Raw genomic sequence first — 21,483 nt, forward strand, 5'->3', positions numbered from 1 at the left:
GCACAGAACACATTCGCGGACATCTGTTAACAGTTCGTATTATTTTATCGTGAATTAGACGCAGGACAGGGAAATAGTGGTTTGTTGCTTTAATTTTGGAGAGCAGTATATTTACTGGATGTATTCCAATTTCTGTTTTCCTCTGTAGTTTTTATCCTCTACAGCTGCATCTAGTGGCATAAGTAATTCCCTTATGTCTTAGCATATGTCCTATCATCTTGTTCCTGCTTTCTGTGTTTTCCATATATTACTTTCCCCGCCGATTGTGAAGAGAAAATCTTCATTTCTTACCTGATCAGCCCACCATGATTTCCAACATTCTGCTGTCGCACCTCAAATGCTTCTCTTCCGTTCCGGTTTTTCCACTGTCCATATTTCACTATCATGCAATGCTGTGCTCCAAACATACATTATCAGAAATTTCTTTCTCAAATTCAGGAGTGCGACACTAGTAGACGGGCATGCATGTGTGTGATGTCCTTAGGTTAGTTAGATTTAAGTAGTTCTAAGTCTAGGGGACTGATGACCTCAGATGTTAAGTCCAATAGTGCTTAGAGCCATTTGAACCATTTGACACTAGCAGACTTGTTTCCTCCTTGGTACGTCCATCATGGGTTATTTTTCTGCCTTGGTAGTAGAATTGCTTAAATTCGTCTACATCGTGATCCCCATTGTGATGTTAAGTTCCACGCTGTTCTCATTTCTGTTACTTCTCATTACTATCTTCTCTTTCTTCGATTTATTTTCTGTCCATATTATGTACTCGTTATACAGTTCATTCAGATCAACAGATCCTGTAATTGTTTTTCACTTTCACTGAGGATAGCAATGTCATCAGCCATTTTATCGTTGATATCCTTTGACCTTACATTTTAATCCCAGTCTTGAAACTTCCTTACATTTTCGTCGTTTTTTCTTCAGTGCACAGATTGAACAATAGGGGCGAAAGACCATATCTCTGTCTTACACCTGCCTTATCCGAACACTTAGTCCCCGGTATTCCAGTCTTATTTTCCTGTCTTCGTTCTTGTACATATTATATATTACCTGCCTTTCCGTATAACGTACACCTATTTTTTTCCGAATATCGAACTTGTTGTACAATCTGACATTGTCGAACGCCTTTTCCAGATAAATAGATTATTTTACCTTGTCTTGATTTTTCTTCAGCCTTATTTTCATTATCAACCGCAACGGCAGAACTGCCTCTCTGGTGCCTTTATCTCTCCTGAAGCCAAACTGATCATCGTCTACCAGATCCTAAGTCTTCCATTTTTGTGTATGTATACCAGAAAATACCAACTACTACTCTTCTGTTATTCTTTTTACAAAATGGTGCAAATGGCTCTAAGCACTATGGGACTTAACATCTGAGGTCATCAGTCCCCTAGACTTAAAACTACTTAAACCTGACTAACCTAAGGACAGCACGCCCATCCATGCCCGAGGCAGAATTCGAACCTGCGACCGCAGCAGCAGCGCTTTTCCGGCCTGAAGAGCCTAGAACCGCTCGGCCACAGTGGCCGGCTTATTATTTTTACAGACACCAGCATGCAATGAAATATAAATGTCTCGCATTCAGTTTTAGAATATGTCTGATATTCAAGTTTTCATTACACAAGGTGAACGCGAAATCCACCTACCAACTTGGTTCTGTATATTTCGATATACAGGCTCTGGCTCCACGTTTGATTTCCTACCCACATTCATCTTTGTATCGGTATTGTAATGGTAATATTCGTACAACAGTATAAATGACGACGGTATTCACTGTGTGTGTTGTTTGGATTCCAACTTGTTCAATGTACTCACGGTACTTGTTGTCGACAACACTAACGCCCACTTCACTCTTCGCCCTCAGTCTTGCATTCGGTACCGCGCGGTTATGACTCGGGTTAGATTATCCGATACAATTTGCACAATATGGATAGCAATGTGGATAGGTTTATTGATGAAGAGTAAGAGTTAGCTGAATTCAATGGAAAAACGGACAACGATACTACGCCGTGCTGTTATCGCAACGACGGTAACCGCGTAGCAATCTTTTTGATCCTGCAATGTGTTCAGACCTTAATATGAAATATGTACATTGTAAGTGTCACTAAATTATTTAACACATTTTTTTAAAAAAATTGTTACCTCAGTTTTATTTCTCTTCAGAATTCGAGATCTTAAAATATCAGTCAAAAGCGGAATACGTCATAAGCTGCCATTATGGTAGTTTACGTTTCGATATTAAAACAGTCTTCGTTTTTTTACGTCTCTGGCTTATGTTATTTTACATTATGAACAAAATACAAGAATTTTCATTTCATATCTTACTGCAGAATGCCAATAGTACTCGAAGATTCTCAAATATGTTCTCGTGATGAGACCCACTGTCACTTGAAGAAGTACTCTCACATGCAAACTACTTAATTTTTTTAGTATCATTAGAAGTACTCCTTAGAATTTCTGACTGATGACCCATCTAAACATTCTTAACCAATAGCAATACATATACAGAACCTAATTATTTCAAAAAGAAGCCAGCATTATATTTTTTCACTTGTTTTATTTTGTCACTTATATATAACATAATCAGACAAAAGACATTATTCATAATTAGGGTATGATAAGATTGTTTATGGTCATCTTTGAGACTGTTGATGTGCTCTTTTGTACAGCAGTATCACACTTTAGCATAAATTTGACCGAAAAGGAGATTGTTATGGTATGAGGAGCAGTGTGTCTAATGTTTTGGCCTATGTTGTTAATATCCAAAAAATACATTATTTAGTTAAACTAGTGACTTTTTATGAAACTATCTACATCTACATGATTACTCTGCAAGTCACAATTAAGTGCCTGGCAGAAGGTTCGTAGAACCACCATTCTCTACCGTTCCACTCTCGAGCAGAGCGTAGGAAAAAACAACACTTAAATGTTTTTCGTGCGAGCTCTGATTTCTCGTGTTTTATTGTGATGATCATTTCTCGCTATGTAGGTGGGTGTCAATAAAATATTTCACACAGGGAGGAGAAAGTTGGTGACTGAAATTTCGTTATAAGGCTCTGCCACAGCGAAATACGCCGTTGTTTTAATGACTGCCTCCCCAATTTGTGTATCGTATCGGTGGCTCTGTGTCTCCCCTGTTTCGCGCTAGTAAAAAATGAGATGCCCTTTTTCGATGTCCTCCGTCAAACCTATCCGATGCGGATCCAACACCGCACAGCAGTACTCCAAAAGACGGCGGACAAGTGTAGTGTAAGCAGTCTCTTTAGTAGACATGTTATATTTTCTAAGTGTTCTACCAATAAATCACAGTCTTTGGATTGCTTTCCCCATTACATTATCTATGTGATCGTTCCAAATTGAGTTATTCGTAATTGTAATCTGTAAGTATTTAGTTGAGTTGACAACCTTTAGGTTTCTGCTATTTATCATGTAACTGAAATTTAGCGGATTCTTTTTGGTGCTCATGTGGATGACATCACACTGTTCATTATTTAGAGACAATTGCCACTTTTTGCCCCATACAAATATCTTGTCTAAAACATTTGGCAATTCGTTTTGATCATCTGACGACTTTACACGACTGCAAACAATCTAAGAGGGCTGCTCAGATTGTCTCCTAAATCGTTTACGTAGATCAAGAACAACATAGGGCCTATAGGCTTGTAGCACTTCTTTGGGGAACAGCAGATATTCCTTCTGTTTCATTCTATGGCTTTCCACCAATTGTTACGTTCAGTGACCTCCCTGACAGGAAATCAAGAGTCAAGCCACGTAACTGAGACGATACTCCATAGGCATGCAATTTGATTAGATGTCGCTTGTGAGAAACGGAGTAAAAAGCGTTCTGGAAATATAACAGCAATATGGAATCAGTGTAATCTGTATGTTAGAAAGCACCACAGAAAATTGTACTGATGGAAATACCCTTTTTCAGCGACGAATACTGACCTATAAAAATAATATTATGACGTTATCTATCATCCATGAACAACTGAACACAAGCATACATAGTAAGGTCTACGGTACAATCTGGACTTAGAGTTATCTAATATTTTATTATGAGTAATCTTCCTGCCACTGATACATGTTATCCCAAAAACTCTCTCCATGTCACGCCTTACTGGCGTAAATTTATCTTTTGGAACCTGAAATAAATCTGTTACACTACTAAAAGCCGTCTTCTTGTCATGAAAATAATTAATATGGGAATAATGTCTGTGGCGATGGCAAAAGATCGCAATCACTTATCTTTGCTGCACAATATAAGTGCATCTAGTCTCATTTATTTGAGAGACAAATTTTATAAGAAAATGTACGTATGTACTTAATTTGACTGAAGAACTACGTGTAAATAAATGTAACTGATTTTGTAATACCTCACAGTTACTGAAAACGATAAGATACGAACACTTTTACAAGTAACATCGTAGTTAATATCACGAAATCTACGTGGTAGCAATAGTCACGACCAAAGGAGGGCTAAATCATTCGTGAAGCTAACAAAATAACCTTACGCGAATGAAAAAAGTCAACTTAGCTCGACTGCAAAACAAATTCACCGTATAATGAAAAATACTAACCTCATGACCGTCCCACTCCAACTACAAATGCTGCTTCCATATTAAAGGAACTTCCTTTTTCAATATGGCTCTCCAGGTTCGCAAGAAACTCCTCCCGAACAGGCCATGAAGGCCCAACGGTACCCACCGGCCGCCGTGTCATCCTCAGCCCACAGGCGTCACTGGATGCGGATATGGAGGGGCATGTGGTCAGCACACCTCTCTCCCAGTTCGTATGTCAGTTTCCGAGACCGGAGCCGCTACTTCTCAATCAAGTTGCTCCTCAGTTTGCGTCACAAGGGCTGAGTGCACCCCGCTTGTCAACAGCGCTCAGCAGACCACAGGATGGTCACCCGTCCAACATCCAAGTGCTAGCCCAGCCCGATAGCGCTTAACTTCGGTGATCTGACGGGAACCGGTGTTAGCACTGCGGAAAGGCCGTTGGCCTCGCAATTAGAGAAAATGTTACCTTATCTTCCAGCACAGACGCTTGCTGAAATAATGTGTGTAGTTCTCAGTAACTTCACATATGCTGGTACAAACCCAAGGCTGTGTGCAAATATCAGTCTCCTTCCTTCTTAGTATACATCCGAGCAGTCAAGCTTACCACCACATCTAAACTCACACTAGCAGATGCATATCGCCGGGATCACAACAGAACCGAAGAGAACGAAGAAAGTTTTGTTCCCTTCGAACTGGCAATCCAGGCAGTGGATACCATCAATTTCAGTTCTCCTTGGATAAGCCTGCACCCGCTTCAAAGCAGCAGCGTAGCACAAGCATGTGCGACCAGCGGGCGCAGAAATAACAGCAAAGATGGCTCGCGAGTAACAGTTTAGCAAAACATGATACTTGGGAGATAACATTTGGTAGTCCCTTCGGGTTTGCTGCCGGATCGAAGAATCAACAAGGCTCGATGTTTTGGCGATCCATCTGCCCGCAATCATGCTGTGGAGTCCCACTAAAAACTGATTCCAAGATTGCAGATCTTCGTCCTGTATAGGCCCTCGTACCGTACAAGTTGCCCGCGCCGACCATCACATTTGATGCCCTGAAGACTGGGCAGGTGGCGCTGTCTATAATAGAACTGTGGTGCCTGCGTATATGGCACTCAATGACTATCTTCAGACACTCGGACCTGTCACTCCAAAGAGCATTGTATCTTGATGCGAGGTAGTACAGGGTTCCACGTCCTACTGCGAGGCAACTGAAATTTGGCTGGAAGATTATTTGAGTAATATAGGCAAGGTTTTCCTCTTACCAGGATGTGAAATATCGTACTACCTCCCATCAAAATACAGGGTTTCGCAAAAAGAATGACCCGACTTTAAATAGGATTATTTACTAGGAAGAAGTCATAACACCAATAAATTGCATACTAAATTACTCAGAAAAGACAGTTCATAAAGATCCATCATAAATGTTCAATATGTCTTCCATTGGCTGCACGGATGACATCTAGCCGATAGCCAAATTCATTCCAAACTGAGCGTAAGGTGTCTTCTCTCACTGAAGCTACAGCAGCTGATATTCTGGTTTTTAGTTCATCAATGTCACGAGGTAAGGGAGGAACGTAAAGACATTGTTTGACATATCCCCACAGGAAAAATCACATAGTGTTAAGACAGGGGATCTAGGAAGCCAAGAGTGTAAAGCCTGGGCTCGCAGTCCTTTACGCCCTGTCCAACGTTGAGGTACGTTGGCATTGAGGAAACTGTGTACTTTTCTCTGCCAGTGCGGTGGTGCTCCACCTTGCTGATAGATGAAATTGTCCAAGTTGTGGGAATAATCAGTTCCGTAGCATTGCTATATACACTCCTGGAAATTGAAATAAGAACACCGTGAATTCATTGTCCCAGGAAGGGGAAACTTTATTGACACATTCCTGGGGTCAGATACATCACATGATCACACTGACAGAACCACAGGCACATAGACACAGGCAACAGAGCATGCACAATGTCGGCACTAGTACAGTGTATATCCACCTTTCGCAGCAATGCAGGCTGCTATTCTCCCATGGAGACGATCGTAGAGATGCTGGATGTAGTCCTGTGGAACGGCTTGCCATGCCATTTCCACCTGGCGCCTCAGTTGGACCAGCGTTCGTGCTGGACGTGCAGACCGCGTGAGACGACGCTTCATCCAGTCCCAAACATGCTCAATGGGGGACAGATACGGAGATCTTGCTGGCCAGGGTAGTTGACTTACACCTTCTAGAGCACGTTGGGTGGCACGGGATACATGCGGACGTGCATTGTCCTGTTGGAACAGCAAGTTCCCTTGCCGGTCTAGGAATGGTAGAACGATGGGTTCGATGACGGTTTGGATGTACCGTGCACTATTCAGTGTCCCCTCGACGATCACCAGTGGTGTACGGCCAGTGTAGGAGATCGCTCCCCACATCATGATGCCGGGTGTTGGCCCTGTGTGCCTCGGTCGTATGCAGTCCTGATTGTGGCGCTCACCTGCACGGCGCCAAACACGCATACGACCATCATTGGCACCAAGGCAGAAGCGACTCTCATCGCTGAAGACGACACGTTTCCATTCGTCCCTCCATTCACGCCTGTCGCGACACCACTGGAGGCGGGCTGCACGATGTTGGGGCGTGAGCGGAAGACGGCCTAACGGTGTGCGTGACCGTAGCCCAGCTTCATGGAGACGGTTGCGAATGGTCCTCGCCGATACCCCAGGAGCAACAGTGTCCCTAATTTGCTGGGAAGTGGCGGTGCGGTCCCCTACGGCACTGCGTAGGATCCTACGGTCTTGGCGTGCATCCGTGCGTCGCTGCGGTCCGGTCCCAGGTCGACGGGCACGTGCACCTTCCGCCGACCACTAGCGACAACATCGATGTACTGTGGAGACCTCACGCCCCACGTGTTGAGCAATTCGGCGGTACGTCCACCCGGCCTCCCGCATGCCCACTATAGGCCCTCGCTCAAAGTCCGCCAACTGCACATACGGTTCACGTCCACGCTGTCGCGGCATGCTACCAGTGTTAAAGACTGCGATGGAGCTCCGTATGCCACGGCAAACTGGCTGACACTGACGGCGGCGGTGCACAAATACTGCGCAGCTAGCGCCATTCGACGGCCAACACCGCGGCTCCTGGTGTGTCCGCTGTGCCGTGCGTGTGATCATTGCTTGTACAGCCCTCTCGCAGTGTCCGGAGCAAGTATGGTGGGTCTGACACACCGGTGTCAATGTGTTCTTTTTTCCATTTCCAGGAGTGTATGATTGTCCTGTTATGGTTTCTTCCTCAAAAAAGTAGGGTTCATAATCCTCACTTTGAGAAGTAGCACCAAAAATTCACTTTTGCTGAATCACGATCATATTCAATTGTTTCATGATGATTTTCGAACCCCACATACGCACATTATGACGGTGAACCTTACCACTAATATGAAAAGTTGCCTCGTAGCTGAATGTCAACCGTGACATAAAAGTGTAATCTTCCATGTCCTCTAGAATAGTTTAAGTCCACTCGCTTCACTTTTTCAGTATCTCGAAGAGCTTGTACCAGTTGTAATCGGTATGGTTTGAGGGCTAAACGACGCCGTAACACACGCCACACTGTCATGTGTGGTAACGCAAGTTCTTGGCTAGACTTGCGAGGACTCCGCTCAAATGCTCGTAGGATTGCTTCCACTGTTCGTTCAAGAACGCGTGGCCGGCCAGGACATTTCCCTTTACAGAGGTACCATGTTTCTTCACACTGTTTATACCACCATCGAATGTTCTTTGTTGATGGCGGTTTAGCACGAAATTGAATATGAAACGCCCTCTGAATTGCGATCACTGGTTGAGTACGGCTAAATTCAGTAACACAATACACCTTCTGTTGCGCGGACGCCATATTGCGTGAGACTGGCTGCATGCTCCAGGTCAGCGCTCATAGCGACATCTTGCGGATTTTTTCTGAAACTCTCGACCATGTCGATTACATCTAGCACTGTTTCAGTTACCTAGTGACATTTGTCTTAATATTATAACAAGTTAAAATAGGGTCATTCTCTTTGCGACACCCTGTGCAACACCCTTTGTTGTATCAGCCCCAACTGTTTGAAGATAGTGCATCATGTGGTTGATACCTTTGTTCTACGAAGGGGAGCACCAGCAGCGCAGTCTTGGGAACAGCAACTGTGGTGGACAGGCATGCGCTATGTACGGTCTGGAGGCCTATGTAGGATGACAATATGCAGCCTTGGCACAACTTTTCAGAGGGATTCAGCAGCATTCTCCTGAAGATAGCGGACAGCTGGTTCGCCGGAATATAAAATCATGTAGATTTTAGGTTACGGCGGACTACCACAACACTTGGTAGTTGGCAAATTCTAACAGACAACTTTCAACTCCCAATGTTAGAGAAAAGTTTGTGACCTCCTGAGACATCAGAAACTGATATGGGTATTCCCCTGGCATCTGTGCAGGTCTCGGCAGTGGCCTAGTGTCGCCTTCCAGCTTCCTGGTAGTCAAGACGTACTTCCTGAAGGCACGAGGGCGCGCCGTCGGCATGTCCATGGCGGGCGGGAACGTGGGCCAGATGGCGATGCCGCACCTGGTGAGCTTCCTGCTGGAGGCGTACGGCTTCAGCGGCGCGCTGCTGGTGCTGGGAGGGGTGACGATGCACGGCCCGATGGGCAGCCTCTTCTTCCACCCTCTGGAGTGGCACGCCGAGCGCCGCCCACTGGCCGCGGAGCTGCAGCCGCTCAGGGCGGGGGTCGACGGCGACGCTCCGGCGGACGCGGAGGCCTCGCCGATGCGGCGCTCCAAGCGGTACGCCTCGTCGCTGTCCCTGGCCAACTCTGAGATGGGCGAAGTGACGGACGTCGTGTTCGAAACTCACGGCCAGAAGGCGACGCCAGCCAACGAGGACATCGGAGGTGCCGGGGACCAAAGTGAGTGACCCTGTAGGCATGTCTTTTGTTGCAAGATTACAGCTCCTGCTTTGGTAAGAAAGAAGTATTTCATTGTGGGCTCGGTTGGTTTACCCGTCTAACTGGGAAGGAATTTCTTACACCTTTGTACGTATGAGAGCTACGCTTTAAATCTAGGCGAATGCCGATGTCGCTCGTTATGGACCATCTTCACACTCTTCCAACTTTGTTACAGCGTAACATGCGATCTTCGTCGCCATGTACACAAGTGTTCGACACGAAAATATCTCAGTGTTTATAAATGGGTGAAACATCAGGAACCATGTAAGGCTGGATTTCTGTGATAGGAGAGCGAGAGAACTGCAGAATTGGCGGAAGATATGATCTAGAAGATACGAGCAAAATGTATTGACGGGTTTTTAATTTCTGAAACGAGATGCGAATTACAGAAAACGACATCTTTAAATCCGTTTAGAAAATATTCTTTGAATTTCTCTTGTGAGTAGTAAGACAATGAATTGGGGATTGGATGTATACTACGAGATGAACACCATCACAATGAAAAGAAGGGGAACATATTTCACTAGAAATAATAGCCTCCTCTGATCTGTTCTGAACTCTTTTTTTACGTTTTTGTAGAGGGTTCTATATTTAAATGGGTCTCTGTCAGTGTTTCGCCCTTCTTTTATAAGCTGCTCTGTTTCGATGCTGAGTTTCTGATTTTTGCGTTTTTGAAATGCACTGACTTTGTTTGCGCCTATTCGAATACTGTTGACAATTTCTGTCGAGATTTCCTTCTGTTCCTCTCCTCTCGACCTTTGTGTTAGTAGTTTCCTGTCAATTCATTGGCTGAACTTTTTTTTTTTTTTTTGAGAGCATTTATTGTAGGTCGGATCCAAATTTCCATCACACGTTTTCACTAAAGTCCACCGTTAATTTCCATCCGAGCTCTAATTAGACTCTGGTCGTTTGGATTGAACCGATATATGGTTGACACGTCTAGCACATTCGGTTGTTCGATGTGAGGATGTAATCTGTTTCATTCTTAACAGTGCCAACAGTGCTTCTCCATGTCCATTTTCTTTTTAGATTTTTCTTGTGAAGTAATTTTTTGTAGTATAAACGTTCTTCGCTTAGGAAATACATCATCATTTGCCCTCTCTGGTTTTCTGCTCCAAGTCCGAAATTTCCATTTAAGAAAGAGTCTCCTGGGGACTTCGTTCTGGTCCGCAGCTCGTGGTCGTGCGGTAGCGTCCTCGCTTCCCACGCCCGGGTTCCCGGGTTCGATTCCCGGCGGGGTCAGGGATTTTCTCTGCCTCGTGATGACTGGGTGTTGTGTGATGTCCTTAGGTTAGTTAGGTTTAAGTAGTTCTAAGTTCTAGGGGACTGATGACCATAGCTGTTAAGTCCCATAGTGCTCAGAGCCATTTGAACCATTTTGAACTTCGTTCCTACCCCGGCATTAAAACCGCCCAGTACTGAGGGGAAAGTGGTGTTTTCTACATTTTTTATGTCACATTTCCATAGAACTGTTCTAACCGTCATCAGTGCAGGTGGAAGTAGATGCAGAGACACAAATGATTTGGAGATTAATCTTGTCTTTCAACTCAAGGATCACGTGGATCACCCAGTCTGAAATGGATGTGATCTTGGTGATAAGATATTGCGAATTAGCAGAGACGCGCCTTCAGTATGCGAATTTACATCCGAATGATTCTGAAATAGGAGGTGCCTGCACCTTAAGATAGTAGTCGTGCCACGTTTCAGCCTCGTCTCACTTATTCCAACAATGTCCCATTTGATGGTTTTCAATCCCATGGTGAGAATATCAGTGCCGCAGCATTTCCTTTGGGTTTATTTTGTTGGTCAATAGGATTAGTGGCATTCCCAACTCCCCCCCCCCCATCTCTTCCGCCCCACCACCTTCCCCCAAAATCCAGTGACATTTTAGTGCGAGATTCTAAGCCTCCAGCTCTACTTGCCTGGGCTGTGCTTGTTTCAAAGTTCGTCATTTTCATTTAAGAAAGGTTTGGAGCACATATGCTAACGCCGATCCAATGCAGGTTGAGAAGAGATGCCGCATTGTATAGTGATTAGTAGAGATTTGCATCGGTAAGCGTTTTAGAGTTGCGGAATCGGTCGCACTTTCAAATACGTGTGCCGCCAATTACGTGCCGTGTTTCCTATAGTCTCCACCGCGGCAGGAGGGCGCTGCTACGAACGATTACGCCGCTGCCAATGACATACAGCTCCAGCTGCGGTATACTTAAGTTTGGACATTCATGCGCTGTGCCCATTTTGTGTGTGTGGCAGTGGAATAACATTTACAAACTTTCGTAGTGGCCAGGGCTCGACATCTTCTGAATAAACACTGCAATGGAGAGTGACATATTTATAAATATTCTATATCTGTATCTGTTTCGACATTCAAAGCTACTCTTAGCAACTTACACTGCAGCAAGAGCGACAAAGTTATATTCTATTTTTACTGTTTGATATTAGTTGTAGAATAAATTAATATCTGAATTCTCTGTTAGCGAACAGCATCTGTTCCTCACTCCTGCACCCACTAATGTACCACATAGCGTGTAAATGAGGCATAATAAGGACATGTTCCCCTCAGGATAGGGAGGTGAAGTATAGCAAGTGCTCGTATAGCGCAGGGTCGCCTCTCCCTGCCATGACAGTGCTCCCATTGGGATCATGAGAGGGAACCACCTGCCGGCCGATGTGGCCGAGCGGTTCTAGGTGCTCAGTCGGCTCTCAGCCGTGGCAGCGTGCGGACAGCCCCGCGCGCCGGCCAGTGCTCCGCTGCCGGCGTTGTTTACTTCCGCGTCGTAGCTTTAAGGCTTGTGTCCGTCCACCGTGAACAACAAGTCGAGCGCTTACCACCGTGCGACCCTTAAAGTTTCTTTCCCATTTGAACATGCGCGACCACGTTCACATGAACTTGAAACGTTCCTGCGTGAAGAAGTTCGTTTAGATCCTAACCACGTTTACGGAATCCATTTTTCGATCACGAGTAGTGTCGTTTATAGTAAAATGACAAACACCGAGGAGTGTGAAGATGCTATTCGCCGACATGCCAATGGACTTAAGTTCAAATACTCTGATGGTCACATCGGAGTTGTAACACTTGAACTCGCAGAGTGCGGTCAACGCACGATTAAGGTGTTTGAACTACCTTTTGAAGTGCCAAAGGACGAAGTTGTCTGCGTTATAACCATACGGTAAAGTCATCGGTTACGTAGAGGAAAAACGGCAAACCTTCACGGCCTACCGTGTCCTTCATGGTGTGCGTCAGGTCAAAATTGAACTGAAAAAAAAAAAAAACATATACCATCACACTTGACAATTGGCGGGTTGCGAGCCATTGTCATGTACGACGGCCAACCCCGAACATGTGCGGTTTGTGGACAAGAAGGCCACGTCAGATCCGCCTGCATGCGACTCACCTGATCCAGACGCCGGTCGGCGAGGAAGCGTCCCCAGCGGTGATCACTCAGATCCCTGTCACATATGCCAAGGTTGCCCAGGAAGGTAGCACCTCTACACAGGATCTTCCTGCTCCATTGACGTCGTCTGATCAGGTGGATGCTACAGCTACTGAGATTCTTTCTGAGGTGCCACAGAAGCCAGATCCTGACCTGCCGAATCTTCGCAGCACGGTGCCTGAAAATGCTACTGAGATGGACGTTAATCCGGGAGTGGTACCTACTTCTGCTTTCCTTCAGACTGGTCCGGAGTCAGACGAAAGCCACCCGCAATCGAACTCTGAACGACATGTTCGAAAACAAGGATCGCCACGAAAGAGAAAGAAACGTAGCCGTACACCCCCTGATGAATCCGTTCTACGGATGGATACCAGGGATGCAGACCCGAAGATGGACGCACACCGCTCTTTGATGACCAAAAGTCTGATGCGAACGACCCGCCACAGGCGACCACTGGCAACGAACACCTTACCGGTGCCGTCGCCCCTACAGGTCGACGGTGAAGAGAGCCTATCCGCTAAGCCGAAAACTACGTCTCTCCACGTGGATGATGTGCACAGCCGATGCCCTACCGCAGTATCAGCCTCCTGGGCAGACGACGTGGAGATCGAAGGGACTGGGGTGGACGGAGCTGATGATGGGGCGCCCCCATCGGTTGCGCCCTCGCCCGTAATCTCTCCACAATAGTAGCCTCTTCAGCAGACCAGCAAGATCGACGACCTCTCGCTCCTGAAGAAGGATCCACACCTGTGCCTGTGGGACTCCAACACCAGCATTATCGTGTCGCAACGATTAACCTCGCGACCATTCGTGCGCCCCACAAACTAGCGCTGCTCCGCGATATGATTTATGATGCGGACATAGATATTGCGCTTTTTTAGGAAGTGCATGTCACCGATTTTTCACCACCACATGGCTTCACGGCGCATCTTTCTCCCACTTCGGACACCGGTAGTGGTGTTGCCATCGTCTTACGAGAAGGTCTTCCTGCCGAAGATGTCCTATACCTCCCCCACGGCAGAACTATGGCTCTTACTCTCTTTGGTGTACGCATCGCCAACATTTATGCGCCGTCGGGCTCCAGCTACCGTCGTGAACGCAATGCCTTCTTCGCGAATGAAGTTACACCGATTTTTATGGGACCACACGATGACTGGGTCATGGGTGGAGACTTCAACTGCACCCAGCGACCTCAGGATCAATTGCCGCGTCACTCACCATGCGCAGCTCTGGAAACAGTCGTCACGCGACTACAATTTGTCGACACGTGGAGACATGTTCACGGTTATCTTTTGGGCTTTACGTACTACACTGCGCACTCCTCTAGCCGACTGGATCGCATCTACATCTCGCGATCGCTAATTCAACACACTCGACAGGCTGAAATCTGGCCTGTTGCTTTCTCAGATCATGAGGCTTACTTCTGTGATGTTGTTCTCACAAGACAGGCAGTATGGCACGGATGTGGTTTATGGAAACTGAACACGGGACTTCTTAATTCACCTGACTGTAGACTTCTAATAGAAGACACTTGGATCACATGTAATAGACGCCGTCCCACGTATCCGTCTACCATATCCTGGTGGATCCAGTGTGCGAAACCTGCTCTTCGAAAAACTTTGAGCCGGTAGGGCAAAGATGTTGTCGCCTGGAAGAAGAGCACTATGGAATTTTACCACAGGATCCAACGAGAATGATCCACAATGCCAGCCTCTCCTGAGCGCCATACAAGGATGAACCATGCTAAGGCCCAAATCTCGAATCTCATGCGAAGGCATTTGGAAGGGGCGATAGTACGATCTCGTACTGCTGATCGCATGCCTCATGAACATCCGTCGATGTACTATATCATCCAAGAACGCCACAATCGACGCCGAAAATTGATTCACGTCCTAACAGACCAAGAAGGACGTCGCTACGTAACCCAATCTGCAATAGGGAATGTGCTTCACGCCCACTGCCAGCAGCTCTACGCCGCAATTCCACATTCCCCAGAGTTGATCGAGGAAGTCTCACAGCTCAACTTCGGTGGTAGGCCTATCCCAGGAGATGCGGCGATTGACTTGATGTCAGAGATGACTGATGATGAAGTCCGCGATGCGACCCGGGCGGGAACCATCAATCGCTCCTCAGGACCCGACGGTCTCCCCCTCGAATTTTATCGCACCTTCCGTGGTTTGTTAGAGTCCACCTTCACCTCCATCTGTCGGGCACTGATGTCGCCGAAAGTACCTGTGCCGGACGCTTTCATGGAAGGAATTATTATTCCTTTACATAAACCGCATGGTGGCAACAACATCAGTGATTATCGGCCCATCGCCCTCCTTAACAGTGATATGAAAATCTTCACTCGCCTTTTGGCGGCACGACTTAAAAATGTTGCCCGATATGTTGTGTCGCCAGACCAAGCATCTTTGGGAGGGGATAATAATATCCGCACAGCTTTATGCCGCTACAGGGATATGATCGCCCTTATCCAGGCACAACGCCTCTCTGGGGCACTTGCGCCTTTGGACTTTAGTCAAGCTTTTGATAGGGTTGACCATTCGTTCCTTACGGCTGTTCTCCACCATATGGGTTTCCCAGTCGCCGTTATCACGGTCGTGATGCGCCTTCTGAGGGGTGTCTCATCCAGGATGATGTAAAATGGCAGACTCACTCCTCCGATAAAAATAGGTCGATCCGTACGTCAAGGTTGCCCTCTATCAGCGATTTTGTACGCCTTTTCCTTGGAATCCTTGCTATGTGGACAACGTTTGGTATGGTTGTCCATAGATCGCTACCGATTCTGTTGCACGGCCTATGCTGACGATGTAGTCATCTGTTCACGTAATGCCGACGATGTTCGAGCTGTTTTGACGTGGATAGCGACTTACGGTGAGGCGTCGGGTAGCTCGTTAAACGTACGTAAGTGACAAGTTATGTTCATTGGCACGGGACTTCCCGTGGAGTGCGTTACACCTGTCACCACCGTTGATACCGTTCGCTGTTTGGGAATAGATTTTTCATCTGATCTCCGGCGTTCAGCCACCATCAACTGCTGACGCCTCCTTTTAATCATCAGAACAGGTCTTATGGACCAACGCCTTCGATCCCTAGATATTCTCCATCGAGCTCGATATGTCAATATACATATCGCATCCCGAATTCCCCATGTAGCACAAGTTCTACCTTTCCCGCTTACTGTGGCACGTCGCATGTTGGCAGTGATGGCATCTTTCGTCCGCTCTGGGCTGTTGTTCAAAGTTAACTATGCAACCCTTACACTTCCCCGTGAACGAGGTGGGACAGGTCAGTTTCACGTGCCGAATAGACCTCGCGCCCTATTTGTCAGCTCCCAGATGACGGTACGGACACGTTGCCCAACGAGCCTCACTGGTCTCCTCCTGTCGGCATATACGCCGGTCTCACTGTCAGCCCCAGTGATGATCTCGGATGTCCCGGACCAGTTACATTATATAAGATACTTCTTTCTTGAACTCAAATATCTACGCCTCACGAAGACAGCTTTTACTCAAGAGAAAGGCAGTATACAATTTCCTCCAATTAGGTCGTCCACCTAACCCGACGGAACAAAAGTTCCCCCAGGTTGACTGGCGTCATGTATGGCGCGCGGTGTTCGCCTGTTACCTTGACACGAATGTTCAGTCTGTCTGGTACCTAACTGCCAATGGTAAGCAAATCAACAAATCTAACCTTCATCGTATCCACGTCGCCCAATCACCTCTATATTCCACGTGTGGAGTGCCAGACAATGACGAACATCGGTTTGTTTGCGTACTGGCGGCGGAGGTTTGGCAATTGATTCGTCGTGTTGTGGCTTTTCTAACGCTGGACATTCCGGATCGGATTACTTCCCTTTCATTATTATTTCCGGAACGTGACTATTTTCCTAGGACAAAGACCAATGCTGTGAATTGGATTCGCGGACATTCCATTCACTACCTATTTGGACAAACTGTAGACTCTGTACCCGATTTTTGGACATACCTCAATGACCGTCATTATGTCGTTGTCCGTCACCCAAAATACAGACAATTTTTCTCGGACTTCCTTGGGAGTGCTTTCCACGACCCGCCTCGCAGCTGGAATGTGTTAAACCAAGAGAGAAGAAAGTTTCCTGTTTGAATCAATGAACATTTCTGAACAATTGAACGGAACACATCAATTTCGAGAAGCGGGACGCAGAAGGCCTCTGATCAATTATACAACAAAAATAAACAAAAGAGAAAAATACAAATAAAAATGAAATTCAGAAAAAGAAGATTTTGTTTCGTTTGTAAGGATAACCCTTTGTAACTTAGTTTCTTTTTTTTAGTTCCATTTTCCTAAGGGGCTTAAAAAATAAAAATAAAAATAGGTGCTTCAGTCTGGAACCGCGTGACCGCTACGGTCGCAGGTTCGAATCCTGCCTCGGGCATGGATGTTTGTGATGTCCTTAGGCTTGTTAGGTTTAAGTAGTTCAAGGTTCTAGGGCACTGATGACCTCAGATGTTAAGTACCATAATTCTCAGAGCCATTTGAACTATTTTTTTTTGGAAACCACCTATTACCCACATGAAACAGACAGTGAATCGAAATTCAAAAGAACGTGAAATAGAACTGAAAGCATACGACAAAATATAGCAACACTAAATTGTAAATTAATGGGACAAAATTCTTAAAACTCTGAATTAGTATTAAACTAGGTAAGGTCGTTGTGAATGCTCCAGTGAGGTGTATATTAAGAGAATTAAAGATTGGGTGGCCTTAATAGTTGTAAATAACGTCTCTCATGTTGGATAGCTGATGAAATATTCCTAGCTTTATTTCATGGAAAACTGTACAGACTACAGGCGATGGTATAGGAAAGCAAAGTGTTCATATTTAGGAACGAACTGAAGAGACTATACAAAGAAGTAAAACCATAAAGATTATGAACTTTGAGGAAATTTCAAAACAAGTGCTTGCAGTAATATTTCATACAATTTGCAGACATATGAATTTATTCTCCAAATTGCTCATTGAGCATTTCAGCTAAATGTGTAATTGTAGACAGCTAAGATGAGTACATGATAGACCCAGTCAAGAAAGAAAACCTTTCCAATAACATGATAGAAGATATGGTTCAAATGGCTCTGAGTACTATTGGACTTAACTGCTGAGGTCATCAGTCTCCTAGAACTTAGAACTACTTAAACCTAACTAACCTAAGGATATCACACACATCCATGCCCGAGGCAGGATTCGAACCTGTGACGCTAGCGGTCGCGCGGGTCCAGACTGGAGGGCCTAGAACCGCTCGGCCACTCCGACCGGCGATAGAAGATAAGAAGATCATGTAAAAACAGAGGGGATGACATAAAACGAGAATCCTAGTAAATACCTGCTCTCAAGAGTTACTTTTTGGGCTTGCGTTGTGCAATTATTTATCTTCTAATGTATGCTATAACATCTACAAAAGTGGTATGATGCGTCAGAACAGTAGGGCCTAACTGTTGCACCATTATGAAATGATCTAGAAATGATGAGGATTTATGTTTGTTAAAGCGGTGGTACAAGAAAAACTAAGTTTCCTGATGGAGACGGGATGAAATTAAAGAGGCCTACAATAAAAAGACCAATGTCACGTAAGTGAGTATGGAATTTAAGATATGTCTAGGGAACGTAAGGTCGACAACGCCAATATTACGGAAGTGCCTAAACAAAAGACTGAAACTGGATAAGTGCACTATCTGGATTTGTTTGACTTCGGAAGCGGCAGATATTCTCTGAACGTGCACTCTCCAACACCTTAGGAAATGATATAAATGGAGGAATCTTTACGTGATTGTAGATAACTGAGACAGGCTTTGGCCCATTATGAAGGGTAAGATATTCGAAATACTGGAAGAAACAAAGCCGAAGAATAACGTATTGCACTATTGAAAAACATGGATATAGAATGCATGTACTCTCTGGAACTATTTAGTTCGTCTTACTGCGAACCGTAAAGGATACAGTTCCCCTCCGGCGGCTGTAGTGGGCTGTCACGCGATGTTTACTATTGTGCCCTCCAGCCAGTGGTTAGAAGTTGTGAAATTGGTGCCGTCGATCGTAGCGTCTACTATACAGCTGCGTTACGTGGCAAGTGATAGTCTTTACACTCTTATAAATGTGCGACTTCCTCGGAAGAACACTGTGGAACTGGAATTCGACAAGGAAAACGGTCAACAGCTCTCGAAATTCAGAAGTGGGTAAATACCCATATAAGACTAGCAAGACCTCAAGTGGACATTGTGCAACTGTTTACAAACGAGACGATTTACTATTTCTAAATTTGCTCTAACGTAGTGTACGAGCGAGTAATCCGTGAGCGTACTGGTTAACATTAGCAAAAGGCTCTATCGCTAAGTTTATCATTAGTCCAGGCGGAGGCAACTTGTGCCCGCCTTTAACATCCCCATGGAGGTTCCAAACGAAGTCATAAAATCCAAAATGCAGCCTAATATAGAAGTTCATGCAATACTGGACGAGGTATAACCAGAATTTTATCCGTTCCTCGTCCCTAATGGAGTCAGATCTATCAAAATGGAAGTAAAAAAGAAAACCGATCCCGTCTGTAATGCGTATTGGCCAATATCAAGTGTACATTACGTACCTGGGGCAAGTTCCAGCATACTTCACATGTAATGAAACAGATCGGGTCAACCAAGACTGTCCCAGACGAAAATCCCGTCTTTAAATAACTAAAAGTAGACTTTTATTTTCAGACGTCGTAGCAGGAATCAGAAGAGAACTGATAGTAAGCAGTGTCGCAGCAGCTACAACTAATTCAGTTACCGTTATTGATCCCGAGACTAACCAATAAGGCTGAACACTGAAGTGATATTCTAAATGTTTCAGTCGAACGTGGAAAGGGTCAGACCGATATAGAAACGGAGAATGTTGATCCATTACCTGACAGTCACTTGCATGCCAGTAGTATAGCTAGTTGTCGAGGCAACAAATGGTAAACCGTCAGATCCTTAGGAGTACACTACAATCGCGGTCGGATAGTTTACAACAATCATATCATACATGTCAGCGATGGAAGTCGTTCATTGTGACGCAGTCTTGAAACTGCATCGATGATACATGCAGCGAAAGCATCCGCGATTCGCCATCGGAAACAATAGAACAACCACAGATAGGAATGGCTGAGTTTGCTGTTGCAGATTCGTTGCGTCAAGTTAGACTGAAAAGTCTAAGAGAAAAATTTCTCCAAGTAGTAATGAGAGGGGGGGGGGGGAGGGGGAGCGAAACGACGAAAACTAAGAGTCCACAACAACTTCCATTAGTGAATTAGGGGAATGAAGATATAACATTATCTGACTCAGAAATTATGTCTCATGCCGAACATCAAGTGTCTGCGGAAAACCGTAAGAGAAGAGAGAAACTACAGAAACTAGGGACAGTGGAGTCGAGCAGAACCAAGGCGAAATACAGGAAAACAGGTGCGCAGCCTATTCCCACTCTCAATCCAAAACCGAAACCCATTACAAGATCAGGAACAACAAGAATAGACATAGAAACCAAGAAAAATTAATGGACAACTGCAAAGGACCTTTATGACCTTTCACAATTATAAAATTTGTTCTTTAAATATCAACGTAATATCAACTATATTCAAACTGGGCTGTCTCGAACGGTTTTTATACACGGATGAAACTGGTATAGTATTACAGCAATAAGTCTAAACTAACAATCGACATGTAGTTGCAGGATACAACCTTTTCCATACAGGAAATCCTGTTTGTTTTACGAATGATATGGAAAAGAGCAGTATTTGGTGGAGTTTTTAACTCAGTAACTAGCAAAACAGAAGAAAAGCCAAATTTCAACGGATGCTTGGGACTCAAATACATGGTGCAGAACTTAAATACGCTTGACACGTTGGAGGGAACAAACGGAGATCCATAACTGTACACCTACGTCACTAGTCATTCAGCGAGCAGAATAGACTGGATTTACGTCTCACAAGACTCAGTACGTAACGTCACCACGTCAGAAGTCTGGCCTGTAAATTTTTCAGATCATTGTGCTAATATTACCAGTATCAATTTACAAAAGCAAACAACTTTCCGCGGAAAAGGTGGGAAAATTCTGGAAATTAAATACCACCTTATTTAGGGACGAGAAATTAAGAATTTCGGTTCTGGAAACGTGGAGGACCTAAACAACTAACGTAACGAAGCACCTCAGCAGATTAAATTGGTGCGTGGATCATGCGAAACCCAAGCTACGAAGATTGCTGTTTACAAGAGGGCTGAGAGGTAAAAAAATACAGATGAATTTTATTCCATTGTATCAAGATACACGAGATACAACGACTAACAATCCGTAGATAAAGCAGATTAAACCACAACGTCAGTGTAGAGAAGGAATTTAGAAGGTCTTAATATGAGGTCCAGAGCTGGGAATGCGTCACTCTGCATACTAATCGAACATCGGAAAGAGCAAAAAACAAAATAATTGAGAAACTCAGGTTCAGAAACAAGACAATACAATAGCAGGTGCTGCAACATTTCTGTGAGTTGTATTCTGCAGTAGACG

General features: G+C 45.0%; 1 protein-coding gene across 1 annotated transcript in view; it reads left to right on the forward strand.

Annotated features, from left to right (window-relative positions):
- LOC126088229 (monocarboxylate transporter 1-like) overlaps nt 1–21,483 on the forward strand; it is a 66,252-nt gene that overhangs the window by 8,602 nt on the left and 36,167 nt on the right. Inside the window, exon 3 of the mRNA XM_049906357.1 lies at nt 8,990–9,457. Coding sequence (XP_049762314.1) covers nt 8,990–9,457 — 468 coding nt within the window. The remainder of the gene's footprint in view (nt 1–8,989; nt 9,458–21,483) is intronic.

The sequence above is a fragment of the Schistocerca cancellata genome, chromosome 6, assembly GCF_023864275.1.
Source record: "Schistocerca cancellata isolate TAMUIC-IGC-003103 chromosome 6, iqSchCanc2.1, whole genome shotgun sequence".
NCBI classification, from domain to species: Eukaryota; Metazoa; Arthropoda; class Insecta; order Orthoptera; family Acrididae; genus Schistocerca; species Schistocerca cancellata.